Source organism: Xyrauchen texanus, chromosome 19 (genome assembly GCF_025860055.1).
Source record: "Xyrauchen texanus isolate HMW12.3.18 chromosome 19, RBS_HiC_50CHRs, whole genome shotgun sequence".
Taxonomy (NCBI): domain Eukaryota; kingdom Metazoa; phylum Chordata; class Actinopteri; order Cypriniformes; family Catostomidae; genus Xyrauchen; species Xyrauchen texanus.
The window spans coordinates 38714449-38740174 of record NC_068294.1 but is presented as its reverse complement, the minus strand read 5'-3'; the positions used below and the strand labels follow the sequence as shown (position 1 = coordinate 38740174).

The following is a 25726-nucleotide window of genomic DNA, read 5'->3' as shown; positions in this document are numbered from 1 at the left end:
TACCATGTAAATAAACACAAACTCCAAAACTGTCAGAGTTGCGGAAGAGACACAATCTGAGCGGGAGTCGAGACCGGGAGAGATTTAAAGTTCTGCCTGGTGATGCGCACTCTAATACGGAGACGCTTGTCTCTCACCCCCACTGAACGTGTAGCATCATATATGAGATCATCATGATAAGATAATTCTTATGTGAAATATAACTCTAAAATGACAACAACAATAAAATGTGTGTGTGTGTGTGTGTGTGTGTATATATATACATTGGTTTTAGATAGACAAGACTGACTAATGCTTATCAATAATACTCTTATGGCTAAAATGTTTACAGTGTTCAGTGGCTAAAATATCAATGTGACTAAATGTTACTAAAATATGACTAACATGTCAACAGTTTCATTGACTAAAACTACATTAAAAAGCCTAGTAAACAAAGCACAATTACGGATGTGTTTGCGAGTGTCATGCCATATGACAAGTCTTCACAGAGATATAAAGAGACATGATGCGCCATTAGCAAAGTGGGATTTCAGAAAATGATCCACACACTGGACAAGAGGTTCCAGCGATAAGTAGAACTTTTTTGAAAGAGGATTTGGAAATACCAGTTGGTCATTTAAAAAAAAAAAAAAAAACACAACAGCAACAACAACAACAGTTTTAGTGGTTTGAGTGAACCACACTTTTATATCCTGTTTCCTTTTCAAAAGAGTTTATAGAAAGTGCATGTTACATCCTGCTTAAATGTCCCTGTTTGTTTGGACATCTTGTTTGGATCTTATTTTCATGAAAATTCGTATGTTCTTATTTATTGTTCTATTTTATTTAGGTGTAATATTGAGAAAATAACAAGTTTGCAGTAATGCAAAGATGTTATTATTTAATTTTGTAAAAATATTTTAATTTGAAAACATAGTGCATTTATTGTTGTTGTTGTTGCTATTTTGTATGTTTGAGTTGAGAAATACACATTTCAGCATTATCAGTAATCTATTTGTGCATTTTCCTTGATAACCAAGCAAGTTGACTCATGTTACCATTTGTTTATTATATTGCAATCGCATATTGCAATATTAGCCTCAATAATCGCAATATGACATTTTCCCCAAATCGTGCAGCCCTAATATATATATATATATATATATATATATATATATATATATATATATTAAAAAGATTAAAGCAATTAATCGCAATGCCCCCGGACTGTAATAAAGAAGATTCCTGAGAAATGCAAGCTTTTAGGACCACCTGTTTACTCCAGAGGGCAGTAAGTGAAATTCCAGCTGTATGAGCAATGCACAGTTTATACAATGAACAAAACCACCCTTCAGCAGACACACAACACAAACATGCGTTACGTTCTTCCGTTCAAATCACTTGATGGAGCGCAAATCCGAACTAAGAGATCTCAAGATGTGTTCTAAGTATTAAACTATATTTAACTTGAAACAACTAAACATGTATGTTTATGATGCAACGCACCCGACACGCTACACAAGCATGTCTGATGCAGGTGTAAATTGACGGGCCCTTAAACAAGCCCTCATAATAAATCTCTGATTGACTGATTGACAAATTCACTTGTGTAATGGATTGCTGTGAACTGTATGCCAATGATTGACTTATGATCAATAATATGGTAGTAAACAATACATTGTATTCTAAAGCCGTCTTATCAATGATGAACTCTTCTGCCACAAGAATGTAATGCACTTTAATTATCTGAATATTTTTTATTTTATGTATAATTTTAAATATTTAACGATAACTATGTATAATTATTTCACCATTATCTATTGAATTATTGTTATATGAGGGTCTTTCTCAGCAAATATTTGTATATGCGATTAAATGCGATTAAATGCGACACTATGTAATTAATTTGATTAAAAAATGTTATCGATTGACAGCCCTAATATATATATATATATATATATATATTCATTTATAACTGAAAATAAACACTCTCGCTGATCCCTAGCATTTTAGCCAGTATTGAGTGAATTTTTGACACTTACCGTAAGCTCTCAGGTTTTTAGGAGGTTGGAAGGAGGTTAGCATGATCTTTCATGAATACACTCGCACACCTCAGGATGTGTGTTATACAATGCAAAGAGTGTGTGCTTTCATAACCGGCAGCACAGGAGCAGTCGGTCACCTGTGGCTTCCTCTGTCACAGAGAGCTCAGTGTGTGATGGAAGAACTGTGTGGTTTCTCTCTTTCTGGCTCTCTCTCGTCTCGTTCATAACTCACATGCACGTGATGCGACAGCTCTCTGTTGGCCATATGTGTGATGACTATACAGTACATACGCATTTTTGCAGCTGTTGTTGATTTCTAGAATTGTTTTTGATTCCAAGAAATGAAAGGGGACATATAATGGAAAACATTTTAACATATTCCTTTAAAAAGAATTTCTTTGAAAGTAAGCAACTTAGCCTGCCCTGATGAAGGTTAGCCAATCAAAATGTTGTATATATATATATATATATATATATACAAGTCTTAACGGTATGGAAGCAAAATAAATTCATTGAATTTTAAGAAAGAGGCAGGAAAATGGTGATAAAATTAGTTTTTTTAGAAACCTTAGCTAATATATATATATATATATATTAAGTAGATTTTAGGGAAATTTTTGGATATGGCCCATTCAAAAGATTTGTCCCTGATTTTGTTTTTCCATTTACATTCATCATTTGATTTTTATTTATCTCTTTTCCTCTCTAAAGATCTACTACATCAACCACCCGCATTCTTTTTTGTTAGTCACGGTTAAAATGGTCTCCTGATGTGTAAACATTTGTCTCATATCTCGAGAGCTGAGATTGTTCACGTTTGCTTGTGTGTATGTGGCTGCATTCTAAGGGGCTATTCAGACTGAACACGTTTTTGAGCAAATGACCCAGAGTTAAAATTTAAGAGAGAAATAAAATTATACACAAATGAGTCAATTGTTGATAACACATTTTGGAAGAATTTTATGAGAAATATTTGAGTTCATATTGCGATCACTGACTTTTGAATGCAGAGTTTGGTATCTTGGCAAACCTTAGTAAGCCTGAGACATTCCTCTGAACTCTAGAGGAAACACATTCTTGTGAGAAAAGAAGCAGGAGACTTTCCCAAATCTCAGTTTGCTCTCAATTTAATCATATTGCTATCTAAGAAAAACAATTGAGATCTCATTTACGATTTTTCTTTCTCCTAGAAGGTTATTTCATTTGCAGAATCAGAATTGCACCAGTCAGAATGGGCATTTATATGTATATAAGTGTTTTAGTCAAAAACACTGTGACAAAAACAATATCTCAGTGGGGATCTCAGTGCCACATTTGAAACTATTGATCATGATATTCTTTTAGATCGTCTGCAGTGTATGGTTGGCATTCAGGGCACAAACCTCCAGTGGTGTGCCTCTTATTTGAAAGGTAGAACATTTTCTATTAACTTAGAAATCTTCTCCTCTACATCGGCTCCTCTATTATGTGGGGTCCCGCAAGGGTCAATTTTAGGATCCTTACTATTCTCCGTGTACAAGCGACCACTGCCCTCATTTCTTCAGACATATGGCATGTCTTATCATTGATATGCTGAAGACACTCAATTTTATTTTCCAGCATGCTTGGATAAAAAATGATCAATAGAGAATGTCCTAAATTGCTTAGCTGATATTAAGTGCTGGCTGGCAGACAATTTAAATGAGAGTAAAACTAAATCCTTAAATCCAAGTCCTCTTTACCTGGACTGGTCAAACAACTAGGTCCGCTATTGTTAAATGTGCAAGATCATGCAAGGAGCCTTGGAGATTTTAGACTCAGATATTTATTAATATTTATATAAGGGTATATTATGCATATTATGTTGTGACTGAATTATGTATTGTAAAGTACTTTGGGCCAACTCCTGTTGTTATAAATGTGCTCTATAAATAAAGGTTGAGTTGAGTTGAGTTGAATATCCATCATATTGCTATTTTTTTCTGGGGCTTAAAGTAAAAAATGTCATGTGGTGTCCAGAAAAAGTAAAAAAAGTGTAATTAAAAGCTGAAATTCCTGAAAAAAGATATGTTGGCACGACTAGTGAAGAATAATGTTTTATTGTTATTTAAAATAAAAAGCAGTGAAACAATTGTTCTAAAATATAATTATATTTAAAAACACCCTTTGTCCACCAAATCAAAGTCATTGGGTGAAACCATAGACTGTAAAAAAAGATGGACGACGCCCCTTCGCTCTTTTCCATTGGTGAGAACTGAAGCCGCCAGTGTCCCGATATGGCGCTGACATCTTGGTACTTGAGTCTGCACAGTTGCGATTTCGGGACCAGACCTGCGCAGTAGTGAGCAGGAAGTAAAGCTGCGAAATCAAGGCCCCGCCCTCACTCTCGCTGAATCAATCGCAAGCACATGCCCCTGCACTTTTGACTTATGATGGTGTGAAATAATTAATTATACAAATTTTGATATAAAATGTAAAGCTCCAATCTCCTCAGCCCTCCGAAGATCCCTAAAAAAAGTCAGTTGGCGCTTCAGTGACTGCTTCGCTCAAAACTGAGCGTGAAGTTTAAAAAAAGAAGTAATGAGGTGTAACACTGAGAAAACTGCTTGATATTCTTGCCTCAAAAATTCAGAATATTTATAAAAATAATTTTTTTTATCTTGAAAATGTGTTTTAAAACTTTTTGGAAATGACTGATTAAGTTGTTTATACGCTCATGAATTTTAGGTGCAAATAAACTATTATAAAGCTTTTTACTTGATGGTTACACCACATGACAATTAAAAAAGAAATGGTGGAAATGCTATAACGTTTGTCAAAAATGTCTGAAACCAAATTAGACACAAAGATTAAATTTCTGAGAACATGACACACCTCCCGCCCCCAGTCAGTGCTGCTCATATTGGTTGAAGTTTACTTGAAGTTTATGCTGCTGTGAGCAGACTGTTCTCTTTAATATCAGATGTCAGGAGGAATATTTGCCCTTCCAATGAACATTCCCTGAACTTCACCTGCCACTGCAAATTACCTTCAGATGGGCGGTACAGACTGAGCTACACAAAGTGTGTGTGTGTTTGTATACATGTGTGTTTGTGCAAGAGAGACTTAAAGACTGTTTGAAGTGTAAGTGTTTGTGACAGAGGAAGAGTGTAAATATGTTTGGATAGTATATGTTCATGTGCTCATGAATCCCAAAATAAAACAGAAGTCCATGTTTTTTTAATAATCAGTATTCTGTGTCAAGGCATCTTACAATCTTCATGAATACTTTCTCTCCAACAAAAACATGTCCTGATAAATCTATCATTTATTTCACATGAACAAACGTTATTGCATAACTCAACAATTGTTTATAAGCATTGGGTTAATTCAAGCTAATTCATTTCTCACCTTCCATACACCCAAAAAATGACAGTAACATCACTATGGCAAAAAATACATTTTATTTGAGTTGTTAAACAGTTTGTGTAGATTGTGACAATCCCCATTCTAAATCATAGATATCTCACAGATCTCTTGTGTCACACATTTGCTCAGTTTAAGCCAAGGTGAGAGGTTAGTATGGACTGGAGTAATCTTTTGGTTAGAGGTCATGTGCATTCCTTTTACCAGAATAACATGCCAAATGGTCCAGATCTTTCCATGGCCTTTAAGATTAAGATTAAACTTTATTGTCATTGTGCAGAGTACAGAGCCAATGAAATGCAGTTGTTTTCACATATTCCAACTAAGCTGGGGTCAGAGCACAGGGCAATCTTGGCAGTTCTGGGGCTTGAACCCCCAACCTTTCAGTCAGTAACCCAGAGACTTAACCGCAGAGCCACCACATTATCACAATAATGATATATAGAGAGTTGGGTGGCTGATATAATACCCATCCAATATATAAAATACAATTTAATGTTGTTAGCAAATTAGACGTACAAATGAGAAATGTTGCAGATGTTAAATGAATACCATTTTCTCAAAATTCACAAGATGATCATTATTCATCAACAAGTATTTGTCGGCTGAATTATCTGCTTTATATTGGGCGACCACTAGAACTAGCGCTTTTGTTAATCCTCCAAGTAGGCACGATTATTGGCTGATGCTTGTAATTGAAAATAGTCAAATAGCAGCTGATTAGGGTAGCCTTGCCGACATAGCAGTCAATCACTACTTAAGAGACCTCTCTATCTGAATTTGGTTATATTTTGGGATGCACTAATACTCAGCCAAAACGATAGCCAATAATTACTGTTATTTCTTGCCTGATAACTGATAAGGTGGCCGTATTATACATTAATCATTTTGAATTTAGAATTGGAAAATATAAGCCTAATTATCGTCTTCCAATATCAGCTTAATCAGACCGATAATGCTAATTTAAAAACAATACCAATATTAGCCAATACTGATATGACCACTTATAAATTGTGCATCTATAGTTAATGTTGTCAGAAACAGGGTATTTGTGAGGTTGGGTTGGGTAATCATGAGTGCTGTAGTGAGAATGAAGATGTATTCAGTGCAAAGACAAGTGAGTGATGATGGGGTTTTTGTGACGTGTGCGTGTTCACAGTGAATGCTGATCATACTCTGAGCTAGAAGTGTTGACAGGTGGTGTGTGTGTGTGTGTGTGTGTCTTTCTGGGTTTAAGTCAGTATATGATGATGTGATTGAGAAGACAGTGTCTAATTGTATTGCTCATACCAGTGCTCCTGTCATTGTGAGGCTGTTTGTTTGGTTATGGAGTCGTTGTATTTGTCTTGTAGTTATGGCAGCACTGTCATTCCTTGAGCATTTGTGTGAATGTGTCACTCAGTTCCTCAGCTCAAGAGCTTGTGACAGGAGAGCTGGACGAGAACTGTGAAGTATTTGTTTTTTCATTTGACTAATATTACTTACTCCATGTTTCAGTCCAAACTGTCCATTTGAATTAATTGCATCGTCATGCAAAATTTGCATCATCATCACTTATCACAAAAAAACGTTTTAGCAATAATTGCATAGGTGATTATTGCTGTCTATAGTAACTACTAGGCATGTAACTGCCCCCTGTTAACAAACTGAAATGACCATAACAAGGAAAAACCTTCTTTCAATGTTATTTCATGGTGAAAAAACAAACTTGAGAGGAACCTGACATTTGGTTTTACAATATATGTACATAATCCAATATTATTTAGCATGACATGTTTGATGTACTGTAGCACCAGGCCATGACACCGTTGTTTGGTAGATTCAACAAGCTATATTGATACAGTACAATCTACTTGCCATTCTCGCTATGAACTGTAGGTGTGTTGCTCTGTTTTCCTGTGAGTGCTCAGCGCTGCCTCTCGCGGGAGGAGACTGATCCACAGCTCTCAATATTGCACTGATTGGTTTTAATTACACTATAATTTGTTTGTTTATGTAACGTACGATACGTATGGTATTGTATAGTGAGCATCGTGTCGAAAGATACAATATGATACAATATTTTTTTACACCCCTAGTAAGTATTGTTAGATTGGTGCATATAAACTAAACTTTTAAAATGTAATTATTCTCTATGCTCATATAGTGTTGAAAACATGCTTGGTTATTTTTAATTAGATTTTAACTGCTTTAGTTCTTTCATTAAACTTTTTTAATCTACTTGGCTACAATTGATTAGATATAATTGTTCCTGGTTCATTATATCTGTTTCATCATAGCTGTTTGGTTGATGTAATGGTCCCTCTGATGATGAAAATAAAATCACTCTTAAACCATTTCAGAGCTAATACATAAATATTTAGATATATAACAAATATCATTAAAAGGGTAAGAAATATCGAGATATTTCTTTAGCTTTATCGCCCAGCCATACCTTACTTTATCACTGCAAGAGCATTTTAGCAGCCGTTATTATCTCTTTGCAGGTTTCTTCATAGATTCATCTCACCCCCATCTTTCTGTCTCTGGCGGATATGTTTGCATGTGGTTATGTAGGTGGTCCTCCATCCATTCATGCTATTTATCTGTATTTAACATGCTGTTCTGGATATTAGTATGGAACAGTCTGTGCTAGAGCGTGGCAAGCACTTTGAGAAAACCTTACATAACATTACACATTAATGTTGTTTGCAAATGCTTTCTTACCAAAGCAACCTAGAAGGAAGTGCATATATTGTGGCAGATAGCTTAGAATATAACTTATGTACTAATATACGTACTTACATACATTTTGCCATTGTAGTCAAATCATGGTTTATAAATCCTCCGTAATGTTAGCCTGTCACAAATATGTCAGATAATTCCCAAATCAGAGTGGAGAACAGAGGCTTACACAAAACTTCAACCTAAAAGTACCACATAAACTCCCATAGCAATCAGTCTTGATTGTTAGTCAAACCGCTAATACCAGTCGCTGATGCGTCTCTGTGTGTGCATACGAGGTGATTGTAGATCATGCTAATTGAGCTCAGACACACGATAGCACTTGTGGTTTAAGTGTAATGACATGTGCTGGCAAGTCCTACAGCAAGTTTCTTTAGCCAGTGCCAACTTCAAGCTGGGCGTATCCAGCCATCCTACTCTTGCCAATCAAAAGTAATCTCTTTCAAGGGCTATGTGTTTAGCAATGTAAATAATCTGTCTGAGAGGTGGATCTGTCTTGGATAGTCTTGTTCTACAAGGTAAATATTGTACAGTTAAAAATACACGGTAGATGTTGCATAACTCTGAGGAGGATGTGAGGACCGGTTCAACAATCCATGTGAGCTTTATTTGAATTATAACATTAAATTGCTTTTTAGCACAACACATAACACCCCGAACACTCTGCTATATGTATCCGACTCACTCACCCCTCTCTGGCATCTGGCTCACTTTTAAACCCCTCTCATGCCCTCATTGCAACAACGAATGTAACAACGCCCCGCTTTCACCTGCGTAAAAGCCTGTTGGCACGGCTTCATCCACTGGACCGGGTCTGGTGCTCCCTTTTTTTGTGAGATCAGTCAGCTGGCTGGTGACATCCAAATAATTAGGCATAAACTTCTATAGGAGCCAGCCATCCCCAGGAACTCTCACCTCCTTTTTGGTCTTGGGTCTCGGACAGGTCGCAATTTCTGTGGTCTTATCAATTTGCGGCCACACCTGTCCATGACCCAAGTGGAAGTCCAGATACCGTACTTCCACCTGTCCAATTGCACACTTCTTAGGATTCGCCATTTGTTCCGCCCGTCTCAAACGAATTCAGGACAGCCCTCAGATGCTGCAGGTGCCGCTGCCAATTGTTACTGTAAATAATGATGTCATCCAGTGAAGATAATTCAAAGTAATTACAGACCTATAGATAGTTTAACACAAATCTCATACTGTACATTTTCATAAAAAGGCTATTGTCAGGGACATAATTTAATGTTGCAACTTTATTACCACCTGCTGTAATGCGCGAAACAGACGTGCTTTTGAAACGTCTTATCGCAATGGCCTACTTCTCACAAACACTCCCAGCTACAGTCACTTGCGCGTTGCACTGGCAAGAAAATTGCTCTTAGAATTAGTGCTATTAGCGCACACAAAAATAGAGCCCATACTCTATTCAAGTATGTGAATGCTGATGCTTTTTGCTTCACAAGCTAATTTTCTGTGTCCATAATGTGTCAGACCTCAATTCATAACAAAACGCAAGAAAACGTTGCATTCTCAACGTTGCCACAAGGGATTTGTATGAGTGTGAGTCAGGTGCATGGTTGATTTTCTAAACATGTTATTCTCTTTATAATTAATTGCACTTAACACTTAACACTTAATGTGTTAAATTGACAGGCCTACACATTAAATAAGACCTCTGCTTTGGACTTTTAGGCAAAACATTCCTCTATTTTGCACATCCAGAAACCTGATGAAGAAACACCATTGTTCAACGCGTAAATCTCAGGAAGCACTTGCAATGTTTGTATAAAGTAATAATTCTTCTCTTTGTGGAAGGGGAGCGCAGATTCTTCAGGGTAATATGCTAGTAATGGCTCGTCATTATCTGTCATTACCTGTCATGGTTGGTAACAGAGTTCTATTGTTCTGCCCTGCCAGAATTTGTTTGTTTCAACTCCTGTAGCTTCTCTTGTTACACTGTCAATCATGATATACTGTCTTGGACGTACACCCCAACTACTGCATTTTACACACAGGCTAAACTAGGGCTTTATGGTTATGACAAAAATCATAATTGTCATTTATATCTCTTGACATTGTAATTGTATATTATTTTGTGATTTTGATGAATGAATCTTACATCCATACAAATTTTTAGGGGACACTGGAATATTCTTAATATAGGCAACACTTCCAAAACAAGCAGAGAACTGTGTTTATGTGAGACATAAAACATTCATCAAACTGCGCTACACTCACTACAACAATTTGAGTGTTTATTAACTATTTTAGCAAATTTGACTTCAGCATAATACCTTCAGCAGCCAATATAGATTGGAGTTAAACACATTTTAGCATATTTAAGTCCAGTCTTCAAAGTTTTGTAGATTTTACACACACACACAAAAAAAAGAATATATTTTTTAAAAATTCATTATTGCATTAATGCGCACAACAGACATGGTCTGTGATTGGTTACAATGCTCAATACTGCAAAAAAAACAAAAAACACATTGTATAGAAAATGTAGACACAACAGGAGTGTACATAAACACACAGTTCCAAGTTTAAGTATACATATAGGAGCTGTATACTTGTATACAGTGCTGGACTGGCAATCTGGTGTACCGGGCATTTTCCCGGTGGGGCGACACACTTTGGGGCCGATCAGGGGCGGACTGGCCAGTGGGTGAACCGAGCGGGCCGGTGGGTCGGCCGCGAGTTTTACAGTTAAAATGAGAGTGAAGTCTTTTTCAATATGCACACTTGATACCACACTTGAGCATTGGTAGTATGTGTAAGAGAAAGTGGGAGGAATTTTCCTTTTTTCGTGAAATGTCTTGAATGAGTGAATTCATCAAAGAATGACGAAAATGTCCAGGTCAAATTTCACCCATAAACCAAAAAAAGACCCTTACATTATATCTTAGATTATTTTCAGGACAATTAATCACATTTTACCGCTGTGTTCTCATTCATGTCATTGGTATAACTGTATTGTCTTTCTCATTACTGTAATTCTGTATGTTTTTTTACTGTATTACATAACAAATGCTGTTTTACACTTCATATTGTTTTAAGCAGTACAACAAATGCTACCATAACGTATAAATACTTCCAAATTTGATTGTAAAGGTTCCGCCCCTCTAACCAGTGTTTATGCTGTTTTATGCAGTTTTAATAGTAGATGTGTTAATCGTGATTAAGGAAAAATGAACAAGTTAAATTTTTTTAATTAATTGCTTGCGTTAATGTGTTAATTTTGATAGCTCTAATATTTACATTGATTTAATTGATATTAAGTTATATATTTATCTTTTTTTCCTGTGACAGTAATGAGAATGAGTCTGTGTTTTGCTTTGCAGAAATGAGTGTTGGGGTATAAAATAAGCTTACCGTAACTGTCCTAAAAATAATGTCACAATGCCAAAATTTTAAGGACCTTTAATATTATTCTATATATATATATATATATATATATATATATATATATATATATATATATATATATATATATATACACATATATATATACTGTATATTACCAGAATAATCCAGAATCATTTCTTTCAAATCACTACTTAAATCAGACTTAAATCAAACTCAGGTCTTTTTGCTCTGTGTGAACCATGGAGAATCCATTCACTTTAGCTGGACTTAAAATATGTATTTAATGCTAAAAAGATGCTCAAATCCATCACATCATATTAAATTGCTCTCATGGTTAGAGAAATACTTTTGGAGTCATCTGGAAAATTTTCTGTGAGCATTGTGTTTTTAAAAAAAGGGATTCTTTGGACTGTAGGCGAAGATACCCTCTAGATAATTGCAAATTGTTAGCGATTTGAAGAAATATGGTATTTTCTGGCGTCTGAGGTATTTCTGGGAGTGGCTCTGCAGATCTGTGTAAAATGAGAATGAGACTCATTTTGAGAATAAAAATGAGATTTTCTGGGAGTGGCTCTGCAGATCTGTGTAAAACTAAAAACAGAAATTGGGGCAGATATTCTCCTGCCACCTCTAGCGCACTCCTGTCAGCCTCTGGGGCAGCTCTAGATCTATTTTACCCTCTTTTAATTCATGTTCATTCTTTTATTATATATATTAGTAATCTGAACACTGGAAAAGGACTTTTACAAAACAAAACAAGGCTTATCAGTTAGAGCATATTTCACAATATATTATTTGCAGCTGTTAAATAAATAAATAAAATAAATAAAGAATTATAAAAATGAAATGGCTCCTCTGGGAGGTTAAACTAGGATTAATGAATCTGTATCTTTTTTAACAGTATTTGTTTTTCTCTTTCTTTTAGAATGTTATTATCCCAAAGCATAAAAAATACAGCTTAAGTGCTTTATAATAAGTAGTTACCAACTTAAGTAGTTTTAAACTTGTGATATTAAAATTTTTGGGAATTCAAATGAGCTCTGTTAGCTTTCTTAATCATGAATTTCTCTGAGGACGTATATGCCACAGTTCTGCTATTTCTAATCTTATCTTAAAGAGACTTGGGGGATTTGCACTTGAGCTTTTCAGTGATGCCATGTATTTTGTAAGAAGATTCTTATGCAACAAACTCTGCACATTGTGAAAAAGCTGCATAATGCCTATTCTCTTATATTGTATCAAAAGATGCTGAATACCACTGTGTGCCAAGACTCACTCAGTGATATTCAACGTGATATCCAAGACTTCAGAGTTCCTATATGTATATTTCTTGATGTTGCACGTTGAATGTCAGTTGCTGTCACAGGAGAGAATAGAAGTGAACTTAATTGCATGGAGCTCTGACTGTGAGATGGATGTGCTCTCTAACCTTTGGCTGAACCGCGTGGATCCTGCTGCTCTTCAGACTACAGGAAGAAAGACTGTATTCTTCTGTGCCATACACTCACCCAACTATCTGACAGAAAGAAGGGTGTGCTCCCTCACCGAGCAATGCATATAAAAAGTCATAACAATCATTTAATTTAAGTATTTCCATCTAGTTCTTTGAGATGGAAGCAGTCTTGCATCACTGCAGATTTTAAGAGCTTTCGTAAAGTGTTACATGTAGTTTTTTAAGTAAATAAGGCTTATTCATGCAAAAAAAAAAAAAAGGTTATTTTCCGGAAACAGTGCTAGCAAATAAATCACACATTGTAATTGACAATAGTAATAATAGTTTAAAATGTTTTTAAAAACTATTAGTTTTCCCATGACAGAGTTGAACTATTGAGGCCAATATAAATCTAAACATAATGAAACACTGACTTCTTCAATCATGTAGTCAAAATATCTTTTGAATGTCACTCCCTTAAATATGATATCCGATTGATATAAACATTGTTTCTAAAGGGCGAAATATCACATCATTATGTTGACGGGTAAATTTTGCTTAAAAAAAAAAAAAGAAGAAAAAAAGGCATAAAATAGAAAGCATTTAAAAAAAAGTTTAGGTATAATACATTTTTTTAATTCTATTTTCTTAATAATTGTTTTATTATTTATATATTATTAATATATATTAATATTATTATTTTATATTAGAAATAAAATAATACAAATATTATTTTCATTATTCTATATTGTTTTCGTTTTTTATTTCTATTATTATTAGAATATATATATATATAATAAATAAAATAATAAAATAATATATTTTTTATTATCCTATATTATTTTTTGTTTGTATTTTAATGTATGAAAAAAGTAACAAAAACTAACATTTAAAAATATATTTAATTTGATTTTAAATGGTTTTTTGTATTATAAACTAAAAAGAGTTAGAATAATCCAGAATCATTTCTTTCAAATCACTACTTAAATCAGACTTAAATCAAACTCAGGTCTTTTTGCTCTGTGTGAACCATGGAGAATCCATTCACTTTAGCTGGACTTAAAATATGTATTTAATGCTGAAAAGATGCTCAAATCCATCACATCATATTAAATTGCTCTCATGGTTAGAGAAATACTTTTGGAGTCATCTGGAAAGTTTTCTGTGAGCCTTGTGTTTAAATGGTCTTTTGCATTATAAACTAAAAAGAGTTAAATCTATTGAATTATATCAGTAGTAAATGATAGGAACACAAATGGCACCTGAGAAAAACTTTGATCACTCCTCACACATATTCAGCATTTTCTGACACTTAATATTTCATGCTCTTCTAAGTCCTTAGCTCTCTGCAATACTACATTTAGCCTAATACTTAAAACTAAGCAGTGAGTGGCAGTGGGCTTAGGAGAATAGAGTAGAGAGTTGGATAGTTAAGGATAGTTGTGTCTGCAAAATACAAGACATGAATACATACTGTATGCTTTGTCTCTAAACCTAGTGAGCTGCCTACCTAGTAGTAGTCATACATTGTCCTATGAAAAGCTGTGTAAGCTTGTCTCTTGCAATAGTAATGACCAGGATAGAGATTAGCTGCTAATTATTGCTATTATTTTCAGTTTGCACTAATCAGTTGTCTGATTTTACCAACCCTGTTTATGGAAACTAACACAGTAATTAAGTCTAGCAGACAGCTTAATAGTTGCCTGATGTGGCATGTCCTACTTCAGACATGGAAATGATATTTAGAAGGCCCTATAATGTGTGCTCCTGGATGATGTGGTTTCACTCTCAGGATTTTGGTTTATGAGAAGAGTCTCATGTGATGGGTTGGATATGTTTTATGTTAATATTAGTGGTATTAAGCTATTTTCAGCAGGATTTCGCTCTAATGGGACAAACCTGTATGTGCTTGCTTCATTCAGAAGTTTAGAAATAAGCTTTCCTGTGTATACTTTTATAAATATCAGTATAAATGGATGTAAAAAAACATTTATGTTCTATTTAAGGTTAAGACAGTTCAGCCAAAAATAAAAAATGTCATCATTTACTCACCCACACTTTCTTCCTTGTAACAAAAAGTGATGTTAGGCACTACGTTATTCTCAGTCACCATTCACTTTCATTGCAATTTTATTCCATACGAATAAAGTGAATGGTGACTGAGGTTGTCATTCTGCTGAACAACTCTTTTTTTGTGTGTGTTTCACAAACGAAGGTAAGCCATATGTTTGGAACAACATTAGAGTGAGCAAGTGATGACAATTTTCATTTTTGGGTGAACAATCCCTTTAAAGTGCACGGCCCGTTTACTTCCATTGTACAGTATGTGCAGTACTGTTTTATTTAATTTTTTTACCTAATGTACGCAGTCTCTTTCTATGGTATTTGACATTGTCACAGATGCTGTTGATAGAACTTAATTTGCAGTGAATCCGGAACCTTCCAGAGTGTTGAGATCAGATGGCTCTGCTATCAATTTTAAAGTATACAGAATTTACCCAACCAAGCTTCTTTCAAGTTTCGTGCTATGTCTGGTATCAGTAATAGCGTCTGTTTTGTTGATATAAACTGTTACACATTTCAAGATTGTTTAGACATCTCTTACAATTCAGATCATCTTGTAAACATTTGAGTGACCCAGCATGCCACTGTCTCATGAGAAAATCTTTGCGTTGTTTTTCCTTCGTAACTTTACTGAGTTCCCTCTGTTGTGCTCCCCTACAGAGCACAGCAAAGCCGGGGATGTGGTAAACTTGGATGCGGATGCTTGAGAATGGACTGTGTTATGTCATTAAAATGTCCATTGGGAGCAGAGCTGCAGAAAAAAAGGAAACATCTTTTGATTGTTTAGGGAAACAATGCAGACACACACCGGGATGCATTCCATTTGTCGCAGCAAAGGGGATGCATTCCAGCGACTAACTGAGTGGCCTGGGACGACCTGGACCGATTGTTTTTGATTGTGAAATGCCGGGTAAATGCCAGAAGCTACTGTGGAGTGTAGATGGAGATTGAATGTTTGTGCCGATGGAATGCTGAGGTGAACCTACATGCCTGCGTTCTGCGCCACAAATTGCTAGTTAGTTTAAAACTGGTGGGTTTTATAAACCAATGGAACGACAGAGAAAAAACATGCAATCTTTATAACGCCTTTTCTTTGGCCTTTTATGCTGTAAATATTCTTTATGTGTTTTGCACAAAGCATAACAGCAACGGCTGATGCGTTTATCAGGCACAGATAGGGCGTTTTCTGGATGTTCTCAAATCCCAAACTTGTTCTAGGCTTTCACAGTTTGAACTGGAAAGAGGCTGAAAAGCTTCTGGTAGCCACTTAGGGTGTGCTAATGTCACTCCCCAAAAAGTATTGTGGTTGTATGTTGATGTTTTCAAATGGTAATACCATTGTACTTTTGATATAGTAGACCATTAACAAATAAGGTTGTCTGAGATGATAAAATTAGAAATATTAAAAAAAATATTGTTTAAAAGGTGTCAATATTGTAGAAATTTTACATTTGTGTAATGGGTTTTACATGGTTTCATAACTTTTTTTTTTTTTTACAACATTTAGAACATTTTCAATTTTTTTTATATTATTTATGTTATACTATTTTTATATAAAAAATATCAGGTAAAAGTTATTAATATACTTTCCTTGCACCTTGAACACATGAGAGTTTACGTAACTTTAAGAACGTTTTATTTGGGTTAATCTAGCAGTACCTTTTCATTAAAACTCATAAAAAATGTATTAACTTCTGACACAGTCATGGGGTCTAAAGGGGTCCTATCAGTTTTATTTGTATTTTTTGTCACATTACAACAAAATGGCTACATGCATGTTTGTTATACCACCTGACTTTGATTTGGTGGTAAAAGTTTTTTTTCAAATATCAATAATATTTCAAAACAAAATTGTTTCACTATAATAATAAAAGATTATTCCAAATTACCAATGCCAACATAATGTTTTTTTTTCAAGAATTTCAACCGATGGAGTGCCTACTCCAGGTATGGAAGGAGGTATTGCCCCAAGTGAAAGAGTTCAAGTACCTCGGGGTCTTGTTCACTAGTGATGGGACAATGGAGCGGGAGGTTGGCCGGAGAATCGGGGCAGCGGGGGCGGTATTGTACTTGCTCTATCGCACTGTTGTCACAAAAAGAGAGCTGAGCTGGAAGGCAAAGCTCTCGATCTACCGGTCAATTTTTGTTCCTACCCTCACCTATGGTCATGAAGGCTGGGTCATGACCGAAAGAACTAGGTCGCGAGTACAAGCGGCCGAAATGGGCTTCCTCAGAAGGGTGGCGGGCTTCTCCCTTAGAGATAGATTGAGGAGCTCAGTCATCCGTGAGGAGCTCGGAGTAGAGCCGCTGCTCCTTTGCGTCGAAAGGAGTCAGTTGAGGTGGTTTGGGCATCTGGTAAGGATGCCCCCTGGCCGCCTCCCTAGGGAGGTGTTTAAGGCACGTCCAGCTGGGAGGAGGCCTCGGGGAAGACCCAGGACTAGGTGGAGAGATTACATCTCAACACTGGCCTGGGAACACCTCGGGGTCCCCCAGTCAGAGCTGGTTAATGTGGTTCTGGATAGGGAAGTTTGGGGCCCCCTGCTGGAGCAGCTGGTAGTTTCTCCAGCCAGAACATGTGATGACCGGTGTAAAGCGGTTCAATGGAAAGGAGGAGGCGAGAACCGGCTTGGCAATATAAATGAGCATAAATAAAATAAAAAAATAGAAGTCATGGTTTTGCCTCATCAGGGGTGATGGTCGGACTCGCGTTTATCATAGAAGGTATGAGCGTTACACCGAGGCCTGTACTCTGGAGCAGTATCGATTTGGAGGTGGAGGATCCATCAGGGTCTGGGGCGGTGTGTCACAGCATCCTTGTACTGAGTTTGTTTTCATTGCGGGCAATCTCAACACTGTGCGTTACAGGGAAGACATCTTCCTCCCTCATGTGGTACCCTTCCAGTAGGCTCATCTTGACATGACCAACATGACAATGCCACCAGCCCTACTGCTCGTTCTGTGCATGATTTCTTGCAAGACAGGAATGTCAGTGTTCAGTCGTGGCCAGAGAAGGAGCCCGGATCTGGGACCCATTGGATTGGAGGGTGAGGGCTTGGGCCACTCCCCCCAGAAGTGCCTTTGTGGAAGAGTGGGGTAACATCTCACAGCAAGAACTGGCAAATCTGGTGCAGTCCATGAGGAGGAGATGCACTGCAGTACTTAATGCAGCTGGTGGCCACACCAGATACTGACTGTTACTTTTGATTTTGACCCCCCCTTTGTTCAGGGACAAAGGAGTGTGGCCACCAGCTGCATTAAGTACTGCAGTGCATCTCCTCCTCATAGACTGCACCTGATGTGCCAGTTCTTGCTGTGAGATGATACCCCACTCTTCAACCAAGGCACTTGCAAGTTCCCGGACATTTCTGGGGGGAATGGCCGTAGTTTTCACTCTCCGATCCAACAGGTCCCAGACGTGCTTAATGGGATTGAGATCTATTAGTCACATGTCTGTGAAACTTATTCAGTTTGTGTCTTGTTGTTTTTATCTTTTTTAATTTATGTTCATACAAATATTTACACATGTTAAGTTTACTAGTCAATTAGTTGACCACTGTAGCACATCAATATTTACATATTACTCCAATAACAATAAATAATAATAAAGTCTCATGGTATTGTCATGGTACATGTCCTAAAGGCATTGTGTTACTATGGTACCAAAGCGTTAGTTTGTTTTTATGTTTAGCAAAACAAATAATACATGTATTAAATATGCCTTCTGTTATTTTGTTATATTGTGTTATTTGTCTTAACCACAATCACAAGACTCAAGTGTGTTACTGCTGTAATCTCACAAGTTGCTCTTTCTGGACTCATATAAAAGCATTTAGTAGATCTGAGATATTTTAAGGTAGGATTGTAAAACGCACTTAAATAAATGAGCTGCTTTATTATGTAATAATTACAGCACTATAAAACTGTAAATATGCAACCTGCTTATGGCTTTTGCCTCTGAAGGAGCAGAACACAAGAAGCTAAATCCTAAATGTCAGGAATAATTAGTGCGTTTACTCGCTTGTGAGAGAGATTTAGTAAGGATGACAGCTGCTTATGCCAAGCCTGTTAGCTTTGCGCTCTCAGAGCGAGAGAGAGAGAGAGAGAGAGAGAGACTCACTCTTTATCTCTATATCTCTCTCTCTCTATCTCTCTCTCTCTCTCTCTCTCTCTAGCTCTCTCTCTCTCACTCCACTTCTCTGATGTAGTAGTTGTCAGAATTACACTAAGCTTTGATTTGCACTGCATCATGGAAGGTAATTTCCTTTTGCTCTGTTCTTCTGTTTTGTTTTTGATTCTCATCTTGAATTTTACACAATATTCAAGATAAACTCAGTAAGTGCTCAGAATTACACATGGATGCTGTTTAAACCTTCATATGGCTGCTTAGGATATTTATATCTATCTGAGGTGGAGTTGAATCTGTTCTGGTTGGAACTGTGTGATTAAATTGCTTGTGTGTGTGTTTGCAGGCAGTGACCGGAAGGAGTTTTGGTGACAAAGACTTCAGAGGTGGACTCGACAACGGCATTCTACTGTGCGAGTAAGTGCTCTCATAAACTTAAAAAATAAAGACACATTTTAAGTGATAGTTCACCAAATGTTTTTAAATGTGTCATCTTTTGCTCACCCTCAGGTCATTCCAAACCTCTTTTCTATTCAATGAAAATAAATGGAGACTGACAATGTCCATACATGTCAGAAGCATTATAAAAGTATTCCATACAATATTCTATACATCAGAAATGTTTTAGAGAAACTCCTAAAGGGATAGTTCACCCCAAAATTGAAATGTCAGTCATCATTCACTCACGCTCATATTGTTTCAAACCTGTATGACTTTCTTTTTGGAACACAAAAGGAGTTGTTAGGTGATTGTTAGGAACTGACAACCTCAGTCACTATTAGCTGTCATTGCACCATTATTTTTTTCTTATAATGAAAGTGAATGGTGACTGAGGCTTTCATTCTGCCTAACATCTCTTCCAAGGAAGAAAGTAAGTCTTGACATGAGGGTGATGAGTGTTCATTTTTGGAAAACTATCCCTTTATAAGCTGTTCTTAAAGGGGACCTATTAAGCAAAATTCACTTTTACATGGACTGAAACAAAAAGACTGAAACAAAAAGACACACACACAAATGTGTCGGACAACTGTCCGTAAATCAATCTCTCTCTCTCTCTCTCTCTCTCTCTCTCTCTCTCTCTCTCTCTCTCTCTGCAGCTTCCAGTCAGCTTTTATCCCTCTCTGTGTAACCCGCACAAGAAGAGACAGTCACAATGTATGTCAAAACTGTGTTTATTTGCAGGCAAACAAAAGTACAGCACGGAAAATCCAGAGGGAGAATGGTCAGGGTAGCGTAGGGTCAAAAGCCGGGGAAACAAAGTCGAGTAAAGGGGCAAATCCGGGAGAGAGTGGTCAACGAGAGTGGGGAGGTCGAAGCCGGGAAACAGGATCAGAGTAGACGGGACTAGTGGGAGCAAAAGACAGGGGAACAAGGGGAGCTGGCAAGCTAAGAGGAGGACAAGAGGAGTTCAAAACTAGACGAGACTAGCGGGGGCAAAGACACGGAAACTAAATACAATAACCAACAGGAGTGAGACGAACGGGTTGTTAAATATATAGGGGCGAGTGCAGGTGTAAACCATGACAGGTGATGAGACGAGTGCAGGTGAAACTAATGTGCAGGAGTGCAGATGACGCGAGTGCAGGTGGTCATAATGTTCTGGGGGATTGGAAACGCGTGAGAAACTCGAGGAAGGGAGATTGCCTACGAGCATGTGAGCGAGGAGGAGCAAAGTGGGCATGAGGGCTCGAGCGAGCAAAAAGAGCGTGAAAAGCTCGAGGGGGCGGAGCGAGGGAGTGAGGTCGAGGGAGTGTGCGTATGTGTGCTAGACGATGCAGGGAGAAGCAGAGGAGCGGGGTTCGTGACACTCTGAGGCTTGATTAGCCTGATTAGGGGCCGGGTGTGCAGAATTACGACCCATCCCTGCCCTCCGCCCTGTCACAATTACAATGTAAAAAGGGGCATAATAGGTCTCCTTTAAAGTATCTTTATGTGGATGCAATATCACACATGCGAGCAAGCTAAAGTGCCATGTTGCTTTTATTCAACAGTTAACAAATTCAAATTGAGTAACTGACATTTCACACTTGCTATTTTGTTTAGTGTTGCTCCGCCAATAAAATAGTTCCAAATGAAGCCAAAGCAGAGAACACAGGCAAGCAGAGTGGTACAAAAATTGAAGCGTCCCATTGTAGATATACTAAATATCAGTGCTCTTGGAACATCACTTCTCCAGTTAGATTATTGGACCGGAAATAACTGTTCTATAATTTACTATTATATCCACATGTGTATACAGAGAGAGAGCTGCTTCACGGTGTCTGTCCATGAAGCATAAATCAGAGATGCTGCACAGTGAGAAATAAATAAACTTTTGTATGTGTCTTTCCTGTCATAGTTTTGTTACACACACATGTTTTGCATTAGCAGGAAGTGAACTGACCTGTCCTTTCCCTGTCTGTGAGAAATATGGAGCTCTGTCCTCCCATAGTGACAAGCCTGTCATCAGCACAAGTGTGTGTGGGTGGGTGAGGGAGACAGCAGACCCCTAAGACAGCTATAAGAAGGGCCAAACTGAAACATCAGAATCAGCTTTATTTCCAAGTATGATTACACATACAAGGAATTTGTCTTGGTGTCAGAAGCTTCTAGTGCACAAACAAAACAGCAAGACAATAAAAAAATAGAATAAAAATAGAATACAAATAAAAAGGGAATAGAAAATATATGTATAGAAATAAACAATAAGACAATATATACATTATATATGATGTTGATAACCATAAAAATGTATTTAGTCTTTAAACATCGAGTGAGGCACTTACAATGGAAGTGAATGGGGCCAATCCGTAAACGTTAAAATACAAAAGTATAGCCAAAAGCTGTGAACAATATGCATGTTAACATGATTTTAGTGTGATAAAATCACTTACTAGCTGTCTGTGTACACTTCTATTCAATTTTACAACTTTGTTGCCATGATGATGTAATGGCGTAAACCCTAAAACAACTGTAAAAGCGTTGATTTACACAACTTTACAGCTTAAATAATACACAAGTTTTAACAGAAGAATTAATATTAGTGCTTTTATAAAATTATAAGCTGCACATTTCTGCCTTTTAAAAACTAAAAAAAAACTTCCCATTTACTATCATTATAAGTGATAATAACCTTGATTAGTATTTATTTATTAAGAAAAGGAGGGACAAGTCGAAATAATTGTTTTGCTGTAATAAATATCATGCCAGAAATGCTTTCGATTGAGTTCATATTTAGATCTGAGCAGGAAAATTCTCACCTAACAAATCGTTCAGTGGTTTTATGGCTAGTTTATTACAGTGTTGGTTATCATTAGACTAATTGTTAACAGCGGTGTTTGTGTTGGAGGTTTTAGGGGGTGTTTAGCTCAACACTTCAAAGCTCTGTTCACAATGTCTCATTACATACTTACTGTTGTGGTTGGGTAATTAAAATGTCATCATTGTTCATCACACAAACATGCACATACAGACACTCCCTCCCACACACACACACACACACACACACACACACACACACACATGTAGTGTTTCCATGTTTTATGGGGACTTTCCATAGACATAATGGTTTTTATACTGTACAAACTTTATATTCTATCCCCTAAACCTAACCCTACCCCTAAACCTAACCCTCACAGAAAACTTTCTGCTTTTTTACATTTTCAAAAAACATAATTTAGTATGATTTATAAGCTGTTTTCATCATGGGGACCGACAAAATGTCCCCACAAGTTAAAAAATTTCGGGTTTTACTATCCTTATGGGGACATTTGGTCCCCACAAAGTGATACATACACGCTCACACACACACACACACACACACACACACACACACACACACACACACACACACACACACACACACACACACACACACACACACACACACACACACACACACACACACACACACACATGTTGTGTTTCCATGTTTTATGGGGACTTTCCATAGACATAATGGTTTTTATACTGTACAAACTAGATATTCTATCCCCTAAACCTAATCCTCACAGAAAACTAATGTCCCCAAGCACAGGAAATTTGGTCCCCACACAGTGATAAATACAAGCTCACACACACACTTATCTTTGTTGTGATTTCCATTCACACAGCATGTTGTTCTTAAATGCACCCAAAAATCTTTCTTTGGTGCTAATAACAACAACAACAAAGTTCTCACATGAACACTCCTGCCACTGTAAACAAATCCTTGCAATGCGCAGCAGATTTTCACTGAAAAATGTCTAAAAATATAGATTTTCTAATCAATTTAAATCTTTATTTGAACGATCCCAATATTGATTCTTAAAACCATCAAATTAATGTTTTACCCTTTACTTTAAAGTTTACTTTAATTGTCATTGTTGTCATACCTGTTAAATAAATAGCAATTTATTTGCATAGTCTGGGTCCTGTTGTTGATTTATAATTGCGTGATTTTGTAATGTATTTAAAAGGTTTCCTGAATAATTTTCAGCGTAGCTAAGAGAGAATTTATTTTATATATATATATAAGCAAATTGGACATTATAACTGAAATATAACCAAATTAATCAGAGTTGAATGAAACCTTTTGGAAAATGAATTAGAATTTAATCAAATCGGGAAATCTGTATCAGTACCCAGCCCTAATTTGGAGTTGTTTCTCACCAACATATGCCTTCAGAAGACTTGAAAAATGACACACGAGTCACATGGACTACTTTTATGATGCTTTTGGGTCCTTTTGTAAGCTTTAATTTGTGTCTTTCTTAACTGTCATTGTACTGAAAAGGTGATCTTTTTGTGTTCTGCATATGAAATTAAGTCATAATGGTTTGCAAAAACATGACAGTGAGTACATTATAACTGAAGTTTATTTTTTGGTGAGAAAATCCCTTTAATTCAAAATAGTTGTAATGTTTACTAACTAAATACCAACCCAAACAAGAGTCGCTATGTAGCCAGGCTATTTGGATTAATTCATACTGACCAGAACCAGCCGTTTAGACACCTGATAGGTGTGTCTGACAAACATGAAAGATGTTAAGGGCCAGGTAGATCTGAAATTATACATAACTGTTAAAAATCAAAGCAGAATATAGCCTACAGGTGTGCTCAATGACATGCTGTTTGCTTTCTGTTAAGTGTCTCAAAACGCTTTGATACATTTCAAAGTTTCAATACCATAATTTTGGCAAACTTTGGTAAATCCCGCCATCAGTTCTTCCTGTTAGCATTCTTTGTAGCAACCTGAGAACTGGTAAACACAACTTTCCCAGCAGACTGGTAAAAACATTTCTGGAAGACACCTGGAAATTGCATAAAGCCAGTCAATCAGACTAAAGCTTGATTTTTGTGTGCAGTATGCTTCAGACAGTAATTCGGAAGAAGGTATCGAGCTCTAAATGCTGACGGTTTAAGAAAAAATGTTAGAACATTCTTTAGAAGTTTCGAAAATATTCATAATTTAACTAAAGTAATTGGAGTTAAGAATTTAATTCTTAAGAATGTTTGGTGAATCCAGCCCCATGCTCATAATCTCTTCAGGACAAACAGGAAACTTGAGCACATGGACCCTTTATAGTTCACACACTTACACACTGATGCACACATACTGTTTCAATTCTGACAGAGCTGCTTTTCAGAAAGTACAGGCTGTGTTCAGGTCAAGACTAATATAAACGCATGAATGATCTAGTACATGAGTATGTCCGTAGCGTGACTTCTGTGGGACAGGCCAGAGAAACCCCTCATGTCTGATCCCTTTAAGACATTCCAGGTGCATCCTCAAACACTTGTCACATTTACAGCTTGACATAAAACACACTCAGAAACTCACTTAGGGGGACGAAGAACCTTATGCGTTTTGAGGCGGCCAAGACCGATAAAATGCATGATGTAATTTGGGGAGTGCAGACTATCTTGTAAGTAAGGGGTCTTTAAGGAAAAAGGTTGGGAACAACTGGTCCATATGACTCATGCGGTATATACAATATTGACTTGTTTCATGTGATGTCACTGTTTGACCGGTCCGCCATGTTTGTGACCAAAATGCCATATTTCTTTATTGTGCTGCACTGTGGGATGCTGAAAAAGCCATATTTGTTATATTTCTAAATATTTCTATTTCTATAGATCTATTTCTAAAGCCAAAATGTATTTTTTCTTTCAATAAAGCCTGAGGGTGAGCCAAAGTCAAGCAGCGATGAAGGGTGAAATCTCATTTATTTAGACATGCCAGTTATCTGTACACATGTCAGTTATATTTATAACATCATCGATTCGGATACAATTAAACTGGAAATGCACATAGGATGATGTTATTCATAACACCCGGTATGTCATTATTGTACCACATTGATACACATTAATACATTTAAAAACACTATAATGTGAATATGTAGTATATATTTAATGTGTATATACTAATGTTAGTCAATAAACAACACATCATAAGATCATGAAGCACAGACTTTATTCACACCATCAGACCACAATGAAAACATATTAGTCTTATTCACTAGAATGCCTTGTTGCTTTCTGTGTGTTCATGAGTTAAAAGCAGCTCTTACATTCATATAGATGGGATCATCACAGATGTTTTGTAATAGTGTGGCCAAATCAGAGCAGAAAACAACACAA

At 36.6% G+C, this 25726-nt stretch overlaps 1 protein-coding gene across 5 annotated transcripts in view; it reads left to right on the top strand.

The window, feature by feature from the left end:
• LOC127659685 (LIM and calponin homology domains-containing protein 1-like) overlaps positions 1-25726 on the top strand; it is a 129883-nt gene that overhangs the window by 27290 nt on the left and 76867 nt on the right. For all 5 annotated transcript variants that reach the window (XM_052149610.1, XM_052149613.1, XM_052149611.1 and 2 more), the window contains exon 2: positions 19470-19540. In XM_052149610.1, the coding sequence (XP_052005570.1) occupies positions 19470-19540 (71 nt within the window). The remainder of the gene's footprint in view (positions 1-19469; positions 19541-25726) is intronic.